General features: G+C 23.8%; 2 protein-coding genes across 2 annotated transcripts; both read left to right on the top strand.

The window, feature by feature from the left end:
* Positions 1-1,111: 1,111 nt before the first annotated feature.
* On the top strand, positions 1,112-3,042 carry LOC128962314 (L-sorbose 1-dehydrogenase-like). The gene is made up of 2 exons (XM_054308689.1): positions 1,112-2,009; positions 2,075-3,042. Exons 1-2 carry the CDS (start codon positions 1,112-1,114, stop codon positions 3,040-3,042), a joined length of 1,866 nt encoding a protein of 621 aa, XP_054164664.1.
* A 3,320-nt stretch (positions 3,043-6,362) lies between these two features.
* Positions 6,363-13,609, top strand: LOC128962315 (cyclin-dependent kinase-like 1). The gene is made up of 8 exons (XM_054308690.1): positions 6,363-6,418; positions 8,747-8,948; positions 9,617-9,811; positions 10,619-11,221; positions 11,311-11,530; positions 12,244-12,426; positions 12,509-12,661; positions 12,903-13,609. The coding sequence occupies exons 1-8, from the start codon at positions 6,414-6,416 to the stop codon at positions 13,289-13,291; spliced, it is 1,950 nt and encodes a 649-aa protein (XP_054164665.1). The 5' UTR covers positions 6,363-6,413; the 3' UTR covers positions 13,292-13,609.
* Positions 13,610-13,891: the final 282 nt, after the last annotated feature.

Below are 13,891 nucleotides of genomic sequence, written 5' to 3' on the forward strand. Positions count from 1 at the left end.
TTTAAAAAATAAATGCCATTATTTAAAAATATATTATTGTTAGTAAATTAATTAAATTATTTTAATATCCACCTGTTTATTTTTTTTGTAACTTTAATTATAATTTTTAATTATGCATGTACTAATTACTATATATAACTTATAACGTATATGTATTTTATTTAGATTTATATGCTAATGTCTAATTGTGTCTTGCTCGTTTTTATTGACTTTGACACAAATTAATTTATATATTTAGTTAAATCAATTATAGTTAAGTCAATGACAATAATTAATTTTAGAAAAAAAAATTTTGAAACACCATTGAAACAATTATATAATACCGGTAATTATTATTTAGGATTAAAATCTTAAAATCTATTTGATTTAAATAGTATTATATAATTAATTAATGTAAAAATCTATATACAGTAGGAAACCCATTAACTAATTGGAAAATTTATTTATTTATTTTAGAAATATTATTAGATAATAGTACAAGGTTAAATAATTTTTACCAATTTTATTTTATTAGATTTTCACAGCAAAAAAAACTAAAAAAAAAAAACATTTTTAGTATTGTACGGGTTTACCAATACAGTAGAGTGACATTATTATTATTATTATTATTATTATTAATTTAAAAATTGTTTGTTTAAAAATATGAAAATTTTTATATAGAAAAATACATATTTTAAAAAATATTTTGTAATTTTTTGTGTTAGTAAGTGTTATAAATACATATGTAATAAATGAAATATAGTTCAAGTTTATGAAACAATTGAATTGAAAGTATTTTTTATTGAAAATAAAATTTAAATATATCACACAATAGAGAGAGACTCAAAATTTAAATATATATAAAATACATATATTATTTAAACCATCTCTCAAATAAACTTTTATATTCGTATATAATACTAAAAATTTAATTTTAAATTTAATTGTAAATATTTTGTAAATAAATATATAGAAATATATATACCTGTTTTCATCCTATTTAATCATATTTTGTTAAATATTATATTTTAGTGTTTTTTTTGTTAAATAAGTATATATATATATATAATAATTTCTATTTATTTAAAAAACAAGTGATATTTTTTTTAATTGATTGTTTGAAACACACACAATGATTGTGTCGACAAGTATTACATTACAGATGTTAACAGTTTCACTGTTGACAATACAGAGAGAATCGATTCACAAGAATATCCAAAACGCTTTGCCATTGAAAGAGTCGTACGATTACATAGTTATCGGTGCCGGCAGTGCCGGTGCAGTTGTGGCCAACCGACTAACCGAAGATCCCAACATCAATGTACTGCTGCTTGAAGCCGGTGGTCCACAGACAGTGGCCACCGATATGCCCGGTCTGGCCATACCCTTGTGGAAGGACATACCGGTATTCGACTGGGACTATCAAACAGTGCCACAAAAGTACGGATTGGCGCTGAAAGAACCGGGCGTTTTTGGCGAACGCAAAGGCAAGGCCATTGGCGGTACGTCGACCATCAACGGCCTGATACATGTTGTCGGCAATCGACTAGATTTTGACGAATGGTGCTATAAGTACGGTGCCGACGGCTGGAACTATGAGGGAGTACTACCGTATCTCAAGAAACTGGAAAACAATACCGACCCCAGAGTTGTACAGCAAAATCCCGGCTATCACGGAACTCGCGGACCAATATCAATGATCAGCGACCCGTCACCCGCTCCGCTATTGTTGAAGTTTCAAAAAGTCTACAACGATATGGGCTACGAAACATTGGACGTAAATGGACCCAAACAATTGGGTACTGCTTTCACACAGATGACCGTAAAAAATGGCTACCGATGCGGAACTGGCAACGGATATCTGACACCCAATAGACATCCCGACAACTTGAAGATATTGACACAAGCGTTGGTCACAAAGATTCGTTTCACGGATTTTGCCGACGAAATTACGGCCACTGGTGTCGAGTTTATCCGGCAAAACATCAAATACAAAGTCAACGCAAACATTGAGGTCATTGTGAGCGCCGGTATGTATTAAAATTAAAGTTTTTTTGGTCAAAATTTTAAATATAATATATTATTTATTGAACAGGTGTCTACAATTCACCACAACTACTGATGCTATCAGGTGTCGGTCCCAGAGCTCATCTACAGTCGCTGGGTATTCCAGTGGTCATGGATTTGCCTGTCGGTAACAATCTTCAAGATCACCCGAAAGTGGTGTTTCACAGTCTAATCAAAGACCAGGACTCGCAGCCGCGCGAACCCGAACTCAATATACCACAGATGTACGACTTCTTCGAGCACCGTAAGGGACCGCTGGCCAGCTATTCGTGTTTGTATACGTTTTTCAATACCAAAAGCAACACCAATATCCAGTGGCCGAACATTGTTTTGGCCGGTTTTGTACAAAAATACAAGAATAATATTACCGAAGTTTGTGCCAAATATGGCGAACGAATTGACGAATGGAAGCAATATTTTAGGCCATATTTGGGTAAATATTATCTGCGAACTGATGCCAATCTACGCAAACCAAGAAGTTTCGGTAGTGTCCGACTGGCCTCAGCTGATCCCTATAGAAAACCGCTTATCGATCCCAACTTTTTCGATGTCCAACAAGATTTCAACGATCTGGTAGAGGCGGCAAAGTTTTTGCTTTATCTCTTACAAGAGTCGCCTATTTCCAGGCACCTGGAGTTTAATCATAATCCCATACCCGGCTGTCAAATGTGTAGCGACCGACCCATGTATGCCTGCGAATCGTACATCCGATGCTATATCCGATTGAACGGAGAAAAAGAGTTACATCCGGTCGGTACGTGTCGTATGGGTGCCGTCACCCGTCCGGATACGGTAGTCGATCCGACCCTTAAAGTGAAAAACCTGTGCCGACTGCGTGTATGCGACGCCTCGATAATGCCGACCGTAGTCAACGGTAATACAAATACGCCGTCCATTATGGTCGGCGAAAAGTGCGCCGATTTAATCAAAAAAGATTTATATTCAAAACGATCGCTTAATAAACAACAAGAATCGGCGGCCAAAAAAAAGTTTTGAGTACCTGTCCACTAAAATCTGCCTAAAAGTTGGCCTAAAAAATCACATTTTATTGTGTTTGTGTGTTATTATTATTATCATTATTATATTTAAATTTTTAATTATTATTATTATTTGTATTTATACAACTGTTACAAATTTACTAATATATACTATAGTATTGTATATGTAGGATATATATATATAACTTATGTTTATTACTAATAAATTATTTAATTCTTATTAAAAAAAACAGAGTAAATATCTTTTATTTTTTTTTATTTTAATTTAATTTACAAAAACAACAAAATCTTTTAATAAATATAAAAAATTTAATTAATTAATATTACTTTAATAAATAAACTAAATTGATCTATATAGGAGAATAAAAAATATAGGAAATTAAATATTATATATTAAAATAATCAAATATTATAAAAAATATTAACAATTAAAATGTAAAATGATTAATTCATTATTCAAGCTTTTTTAAAATACAATTTAATTTTATAAAATTTACTAATTATTTTAGTTTAGAAAAATCATTATTATTAATGTTTTAATCAATATATTTACTTTATTTGAAAGTTCATTGATCTCATTAGTACAGAATATTTACACTTTATTTAGAAATATTATAGTCACTAATTATAATGAGAGTATATATCAACTAATAGTATATTATTTTTATTGATTAAATTACAGTATAAATATATAAGATATAATATACGAGATACTATAGTATTGATTAATTTAGTAATAAATAGATATTATTAAAAAAAGGATTCAATGTTAACATTATTATTATTTAAAAAATTATCAATGAATTTAAATATTTTACAATAATATTAATAGTAACTAATACATATACACAATAATACATGTATAAACAATGGTTATTAAAATTATGTATATAAATAATATTTTTTTCAAAATTTATTTGACATTAAGTACTATTGTATAATAAATTATTATAATAACATATAAAACCAAAAAAAATATATGAATATTAATTGGCAAACATTTTTATATGAGTTTATTGAACTCATTTTTTCTCTCTATTATAATACAATCGTGCATCGCTAATATATATCAGTTTATTAAATAAAAACGGTTTAGATTTATCAATCACATTTTGTTTATTATTTATTTATTTATTTTTTGCTCACAAATATCTAGGTAAATTATTATATAATATTTAAAAAATTATTAAAATAATTAACTTCATAAGAAATTTTTTGATTGTATTGTGATTATTAATCTACTTATCATTTAACTAAAAAACAGCAAAAAAAATAATATTACAAACATTTATCTGTAGAGGAAATTATTATTATTGTTGTATTATATGATGCAATATAATCAATATAATTGTTAAATTCTATGGGCTATTAAAAATGCAAAATAAAAATAAAACTTTATGTATATTTGTGATTATATCTAACTTTATCTTTTTTTAAAAAAACAACTCACAGATACACACATACACTAAAATAACATTAATTGTAAAGTTAGCCTTTGATATTAAAATTAAAAAATAAATTAAATTTCTATATTAATGTTTATTAAATGCTATTTGGTATTCATTTAGTGTATCATCAGTTATTGTGTACACACTAATCGCTTTTTACTACATATTGTATAATATAATATTATTTGATATAATGTTTTGTATGTCCATTAGTGGTAGTAGTAGTAGTGGCTGTGGTAGTCATGCCTATGTCCTTAATGGCTATAATAATGAAACTAATAGTAAAAGTAATAATAATAATAATAATAAAAATAATATACTGAAGTTCAAAGCCAGCAAAAAAACTGATAATAATAGTTTAGTTATTGGTTTGGATGATACACATACAGCAAATGTATTTTATCAGCACAGGTATGATAATTAAAAATCAAATCAAATAATTCAAAAAATATATATTTATTTATTTATTTCTATATATTTTTACTATTATGTAATAATTATTTCTTATTATTTTTTAAAATTTTTATTTATTTTTGTTATTGTTAGTTAAATACAATATAAAACAATTTATAATAATAACATAAACAATTATAGATAAATTATATTAATATTTGTGTAAATTTTTATTGTGTATCTAAATATATAATTAAAAATATTTTATTTTCAATGATTTTCTTTAATAATTTGTTAATTTAATAACTTGTAATTTTAATATACTCTATAATAAATATAATTTATTACAGTAAAATGATTATTTAAAATAATAATATAATATATGTTAAATTTGTGTTTTATTTTATTTAAATGCATAATATTAGTATAATAAAAGTATTTCAATGTTATACAGTGTATATAATAGCTTATAACTTTATATGTACTGTATTTAATTATTTTTTAAAAAAATATAATAAAGTAGTATAAAGTACATAAAATGTATTTTATGTGTTTTTTATTATATTTTATTTATATTGAAATATCAAATTGACTTGCTTAAATGATTATTGATTTTTTAAAATTATTTTTTTTTGATAAATTAATATTATTATTTTTATATAAAATACCAAAGTATTTGAATATTTTATTATGTTAATGCTAATTTTAGTTTTTATTGGAAATTTATTTAAAATTATTTCTACATGTAAATTTGGATAATTAATTATACAAATTAACTATTTAATAATAAAAATAAATATATATAGTGTATATTATGTTAAATTATTACAATATCTAAATGTTTATTTTTATTTTTTTAATAAGTTAGTGCTTAATATATCTTGCTATATGATATCTTATAAAATTGAATTGATATATAATTTATATTAAATATTAGATTTTTAAAAAAAATACAACAAAATTATGATTAATGTGTATAGTATTATTATTATTATCTATTTTTAATTAACCAAAAAAAATATTAAAATTTATACATATGTTTTATTATGCAACTATTATATACAGTTATATCTATTTTGTTAATAACATATCGTATCAATCATTTAATAATAATATTTTATTATTATTAATACTTTTCTTTTTTTTTATATGTATAATATACAGAATGTTTCCCCGGAAACAGTATATTAACACTACTATTGCTGGTGTTGGAGGACTGGGAGCACAGTCCTCAAAACAGGTGAACCATAACAACTATTACAGAAACGACAATTACGCCAATAATCAATATATTAATAACACTAGTAATAGTAATAATAATAATAATAATATCAGAAATTCAACAAATCAATTAAATGATGACAACAATTATTATTATAATAATAATAATATTACAAATAATACTAATAATAACACCGTTGGAAATAATATCATTAGGAAAGACATGTCCACCAAATCAAACCAAATGTTTTTAGTGTTAGGCCAGAGAAAAGTGCTAATAGAGTCACCAAAACAACCGGCAATTAATATGAGGTATGTTTGTTGTTGTTATTGAAACAAAATAATTTAATACATATATGTTTTTTTAAAAATATATAATAATAATATTTTGGTTTAAATTATTGATTAATTTTGAAATAAATTAGATATTAGAAAATTATTTAATAAAATTTTTTAGATATATACTCAAGCATTTTTTTAAACTTTCAATTTAACTTTTAATTTAAACAACTAATTAAAATATTATATACAATGTATATTCAGATATATTGTATATACTAAAATAACTTTTTTTAAAACTTTAATTAAACTAAATTTATTAAAGTAACAAAGTTAATGATGTTTACGAAAAATTTGAGATATTTTTCTAATTAATTAATATCATAATCACATTATAAATATGTTTGTTGTGTTTTAATTATTATGTTATATAAATTAATAGTCTTGTTATAATTTTGATAAATATTTTTATCCATTCAACAAAATTGAAAAAATCTTTATAAAGCATTAATATTAGTGAAACAATAAAACATGTATTGATTAATTGTATACTCATTATTATTATTATTATTTAAAAACAAATTGTACTTTTTATGATATTATATGTATATTTTAGTTAATTTATTTTAGTTTATATATATTTTTCAATCAATATTTTATTTATAATGATATTTTAAATTTTTGATTTAGTTAGATTATTATATTTATTTGCTAATAACATTAACTAATAACTTAAAATGTTTATTAAATATTAATAATGACTTAATTAATAATTATTTTTATGATGAATTGATAATCAATTGCTTAAAATATATACCAAATGATAATATTAATAATATATACATATATACCGTTATAATCGTAGAAACATAATTAATTTGTAGTACATATTTGTTGCAATTAGTTTAATACAGTTATGAATAATTAATTTTTCATATCGACCCAAATAAATAAGCTATAATATAACACATTTTATAATCACATTTTTTAAAATTAATTATTTAAATATGTTTAGTATTTATGGTAATTACTGGTTAGTTAACAATTTATTTATTTTTATTTTTAAATTTAAATTTTAGACTAAAAAATTCAATAAATCAGTGATAAAAAAAACTTGTTAATGATTAAAATACAAACAATATATTTGTTTAAAAAATATTTTTAATTTAATTTTTATCTGTATTCAATTTACTATTTGATTTATTATTCATATATTAGTTTATATCGTATTTAATGATGAATATTATAGAAATATAATATGCAATAATGAAAATACTAATGAAATAATAGTAATAATAATACTAATACTAATAAAAAAAATAACAAAATAATAGTAAGTTTCTATAGAAACTATTATTTCATATAAAATCAAAACATTGAAAAAAATATTAATATTGATGTACAGTATACTGATGATAATAATAATAATTATTATTATTATATATATACAGTATATGTTTATATCTATTAGTTACATAACTTTAATTGCAATGTTCATCAGAAAATTTATATAATTATTTTGTTTGTCTAAAAAATTTATTTAATTAATTTAACCATCTCTTGTTAATTAAAAAAATAATAATCTTGAAACGATATACAGTATAATAAAAATTGATTATTAAGATGATTAAGATCAGTGATATATTGTATATACCTTTTATTATTATTAACTTTATATACCAATTATAAACTGTTATAATTATTTTTCTGAAACATTTGCTGTAACTGACAAGACTACTAATTTAAGTATACATTTATATAATTATTATTAGCATTTTAGTAGTAGTAGTATTATTATTATACAGTATTATTATTTTGCAAAAATTATAGTCTATGCCCAATAAATGCAAATAAATTTCGGAAATTTAATTTTAATTTATTTTAAATGATAAAATCTCATCTTGATAAGTGTATTATAACAAAAAAAGTGATTAATATTTAATACAATTATATTATTGTGTATTTTTATTAACATCTATTGGTAATAATTACACACACAAAAATATGTAAGTTATAAGTTTTGCAAATTATACCCAGTTACAATTTAATTTTTTCTATAAATTTTTTTAGGTTTAATTATTAATAAACTTATAAAAAAATAATAATAAACATTATCTATCTAGAAAATGCATATTAATATATATATATGGGAATCACAATAGAAAATATTTTGCAAAATTGTTTTATAGGAATATATTAATATCAATATAAATTTATATATATATATGTATATATAAAAGTGTATATAACATAATTGTCACCGATAAAAAAATTATTAAATTTTATTATTATTAAATTTTATGGTAATTATTATTATTATTTAAAAAACCCAATGTATTGCTTGAATCTATGATTTAAAAGGAAACCTCAACGCAATCATTACACACCAGTTATGGATAAATACGAAAAGATAGCAAAGATTGGCGAAGGAAGCTATGGTATTGTATTCAAGTGTCGTAACCGCGAAAATAACGGCCAACTGGTGGCCATCAAAAAATACGTCGAAACAGAGGACGACCCCCTAATCAAAAAGATTGCCTTAAGAGAGATACGAATGCTTAAAGTATGTCACCAAACAAACAAACAAATAATTATTATTATTACGTTTTTTTGTTGCTTAGTTTTAATTAATTAGATAGTACTGTAACTAAAGATATTAGAAAATAGAAATTTCTATTAGAAACTTCCCTGAGATAATTTCCCTGAGATAATTTCCCTGAAAATATTTCTATTGAAATTTAACTTTATTATTATAGTATGAAATCCCTATATCTATAGCTATTGTAATAATATTAATATATATATATATATATATATATATATATATATATATATTAATGAGACAATACATATATTTTATTAAATACAAAATAAGGATCCCTATATATAAAATTAAAGTTTTGTATAAATTTATTAAATTATTAAATTATATTTTTAGTTTAAAAGTAGTTTAAAATACTGATACTACTACTAATAATATTATTTAACTATTACTTATAAATCAAAAATGTATTTTTACAAGATCCAATTAATATCGAGTAAACAAAATTAACCAAGTAGATTTTCCCCATATGACAGAAATCTTATAGAAACTTTCTAGAAATTTCCTCTTAATTTATTTGTCTGTCAACACAAACTATGCTATAAAAAACTAATTGTTTGATTTATTTTTATTATTATAACTACTCTTATGTTTCTCTTATTATTATTATTTTATTTATTTATTATTAGCTCTTAAAGCATCCGAATCTCATTAATCTGATTGAAGTGTTTAGACGTAAACGAAAATTGCATTTAGTGTTCGAGTACTGCGAGCTAACAGTGCTCGACATACTTGAAAAGTATCCGAAAGGCGTTCCCGACGGTCTGACCAAAAAAATTATTTGGCAAACATTAAATGCCATTAATTTTTGTCATCAGCACAATGTATGTCCAATATTTTGTTTGTTTGTTTGTTTACTTTATTTTTTGATATATATATATAATTCAACATAACTTTTCTTATAGTTTTTAGTTTTGTTTTTTATCATAATTACGTTTTCTAAGAATTATGATTAAATTATTTTTTTGATATATATATATTTAAGTAAAATTCTAAGTATATTAGTATAAATAATTAATTAATTAGCTATATATCGAATTCAATATAAGGTGTATAGTCTATAAATTATATATTATTACAGTTATATATATTATTTTATTTTATTTTATTTAATATATAGAATTTCAAATAAATTTAGTATAGTATATATATATATATAAATACATGTAATATATATAAATTCTTAATAAATTTTTTGTTTTGTTAATGAAATTCTTAGAAATAATAAAATTCCTATTAATGGTAGTAATAATATATATATATATTTCAAATAGAAATAAATAGCTGTTTAGTATTAATGATATATTTTTTTGCTAATGATACTAATGATTCCTTATAAGTTAAAATGAATTAAATTTCTAAAATATATGTTAAAATTAGTAAATAAAAAAAATCTCTTAATATTATTTGTATTTATTATGTATATTAAATATCATATTTATGTATCATTATGTGTCAGTTTATATTACAAACAAAAAAACAAAAAATCTAAATTAATTAAATATTTACAAAAAAAAAATATTATACATTATGATATGACAATTTAATGATATGAATATTTGATTATTTAGTAATAGTAGTAATAATTTATTAATAATACTCTATATATATATATATATTGATATTATCAGTGCATTCATCGAGACGTCAAACCGGAAAACATTTTGCTCACCAAAGACTGTATCGTAAAACTGTGTGACTTTGGTTTTGCCCGAACACTAAATCCGGGCGAAAATTATACCGACTATGTGGCCACCCGTTGGTATCGACCACCCGAACTGCTGGTCGGCGACACACAATACGGTGCACCAGTCGATGTCTGGGCCATTGGCTGTGTAACAGCTGAACTGATGCGCGGTGAGGCACTGTGGCCGGGAAAGTCCGATGTCGACCAATTGTATTTAATTCGTAAGACAATCGGCGATCTAATGGCCCGACATATGACAGTATTCAAGACCAATGAGTTTTTTACGGGTGTCGTACTACCCGAACCCGAAACTCACGAACCGTTGGATACGAAAATACCGAAACAAATTGAAGAATCGGGTATGGATTTTCTCTATAATTGTTTGGACAAGGATCCACAAAAACGGCATACTTGCGACCAATTAATGCGACACCAGTACTTTAATAATGTTAAACTACCGGAGCTTAACGATCAGGAATCAGGAAACAACAGTACTTCGGATAGTATTAGAAATCAGTCATCAAAATTCATACGACAACGATCTAAAGTATAAGTTTTAATTTACATAAATATAAAAAATATTATAATTAATTAATGATTTATTTTTTTTCTTTTCATCTATCCGTCCTCTAAAAGTACGGACAAACAATATTGCCGACACTGTTGACCAATACTGTCAAGACTGGGACACCCGATATACGGGCCGTACAGTTGCACTCAAGGTATGTCAACCAAAACAACGCCAATAATAATAATAATAACCTCAACAACAACAACAATATCAAGAGTATGGCACCCATACATCAGGGATCGGTTGATCGCAATGATAACTACGGACCACTTACTCGGACCACACGTTTCGATCATTTGCCTAATATTTAAATAATTAAATTAAAAAAAAATTATTATAATTTAATGACAAAATTCAAACATAATTTTCTTAATTATATATAAATTTTTAATTTTAAAAACAATTAAATCATAAGAATTTTTTTCATATTATTAGTATTAGTATGCAATTCAATTGCATAATATGATAATACCGGTACATTTTATTAAATATTACTGTATATATATATATATATTACTACAAAATCATTAACAATACATTTATAATTTATGACTATTTTTAAAAATAAATTTATTTAAAAAAATGATTAACATTGAATTTAATTTGAAAACAATTATAGCATATTTTATTTTGTGTTATTAAAATAAAATAATTAATTTGTAATTTTCAATAAAATTAAATATATATACTGTATATATATAACTTATTTATTATTAAATTAATTGATGTCAAACAACAAGTGTTTTTATTATCTGCAAAATCCGTTTTTATATACAGTATTAGAGGTATTTTAATTAATTTATAATAAAAACCAGTAATTGTATTTTAAATTAACATTATTATTACTGTATCACAGTATTACTACTCAAATTAAATTTTGTTTTATTGTATAAAACTATTATATATAGATAGATAGATATAGATTAGATTTAAATAATTAAATTGAATTTTTGATTTCCTAAAAAATATCTAATTTAATTCAATAATAATGTTGAAAGTGCTTAATATTTTATTGCTAACATCAATTGTAACGCCATTACTACTACAGGTATTAATTTGTGAACATCTAGTATTAGCTAACAGTGTTGCAGTGATTGATAACAATATTGATGGACATAACGGTACCACCAGATGCTTGTCATCATTGTTAACCCGTAGTCCATTGAATTGGATTCAACAAGGTTATACCATTTATTTTTTTTATATATAATTTTTATTAAAGTAGTTTAAAAAAATTAATTATTTAAATAAATTTTTATTTAGCATTAAATACGGCCTCAAATGCGTTCAGTTTGGGTATAGAAACGGCCGGCCAGTGGTTTGGTTTTGGTATCAATGCAGCCAATGATTGGTTCAACTTTTTGACAAATCCACAAAACAATACTAATATTGATAATGATATTAACGGCAACTCTAGTAATTAGATTTTATGTGCTTTTAAATCTATTTAAAACTATTAACTCAAATAAATAAAATAAAAATAAATCTAATAAAACCTAAAGTGAAAGTTTCTTTCTTTCTCTCTCTCTCTCTTTCTTATAGTATTACAGAATATTCTGTATGTTATATATCTCATAGTATTCCAGAATATTCTGTATGTTATCTCTCTTTCTCTCATTTGTTGCACTTTTATTTTTATTTTGTGTTATTTTATTAGCCAACACAAGTGAATCGTTAAAAGTAATGAGACTGCAAACAGAAATACAGAGATTGGAAAAAGATTTGGGAAACTGGAACACTTGGTTTCGTAGAGTCAAAGAGAAACGACTCGTTGAGCTCAGGGATCAACTCAAACAGTTAGCTGAGAAAAATCAATTGAACATTAATGGGGTGAAACCAGAGACGACAGCACCAGCACCGCCACCACTAACACCACTAGATGTTAGTAATGTTAACTTCAATTTGAGTACAACAAGTATTCCTCACATACCTAACGTTAGTACTATTACTACTACCACTACTACTACTACTACTACCGAAGCTCCAATGGTCGGCACTGTTAGCAATCAAACACAGGATGACACTGTGGTCTCGATTTTCTCATAGACTCTACTTGCTCTCTATGCTATCTTTTAACTCTCTCTCTCTCTCTCTCTCTCTCTCTCTCTCTCTCTCTCTCTCTCTCTCTCTCTCTCTCTATTCTCTAACCTCTCTCACTTGATATCACACACAGACACACATACTCTAAACGCTACACAATTATGTTATACAATGTTATTTGCTGTTTTCAACACACACATACACATACACACACTTATAACACACACACACACAACTACACGACTGTATATTGTGTGTGTAATATTAAATTATCTTACTTTTATGCCGACACTATGTAAAAAAAGACTGGAAAACCTGTTAAAAATATGGTAATACTAATAATGTATTGAAAAGTTTAAAAAATTATTTGATTATTAACTGTGTGTTTTTCTATCTATCTATCTATCTATCTATCTGTCTATATGTATGTGTGTATATGGTGTGTATATAGATATACATATATAAAATATGTATTTTAATAATGTAACAAAATTCAATTAATTTAATTTTTAAATAACAATTGTATTATTAAAATTATTATTAAAAAAAATTATGTGGCAAACATATATTTATAAATATATTTATATACTGTATATAGTATCTAAC

The sequence above is a fragment of the Oppia nitens genome, unplaced genomic scaffold (genome assembly GCF_028296485.1).
Source record: "Oppia nitens isolate AA-2021 unplaced genomic scaffold, nextdenovo-longstitch-racon4-pilon3 scaffold6_pilon_pilon_pilon, whole genome shotgun sequence".
Taxonomy (NCBI): Eukaryota; Metazoa; Arthropoda; class Arachnida; order Sarcoptiformes; family Oppiidae; genus Oppia; species Oppia nitens.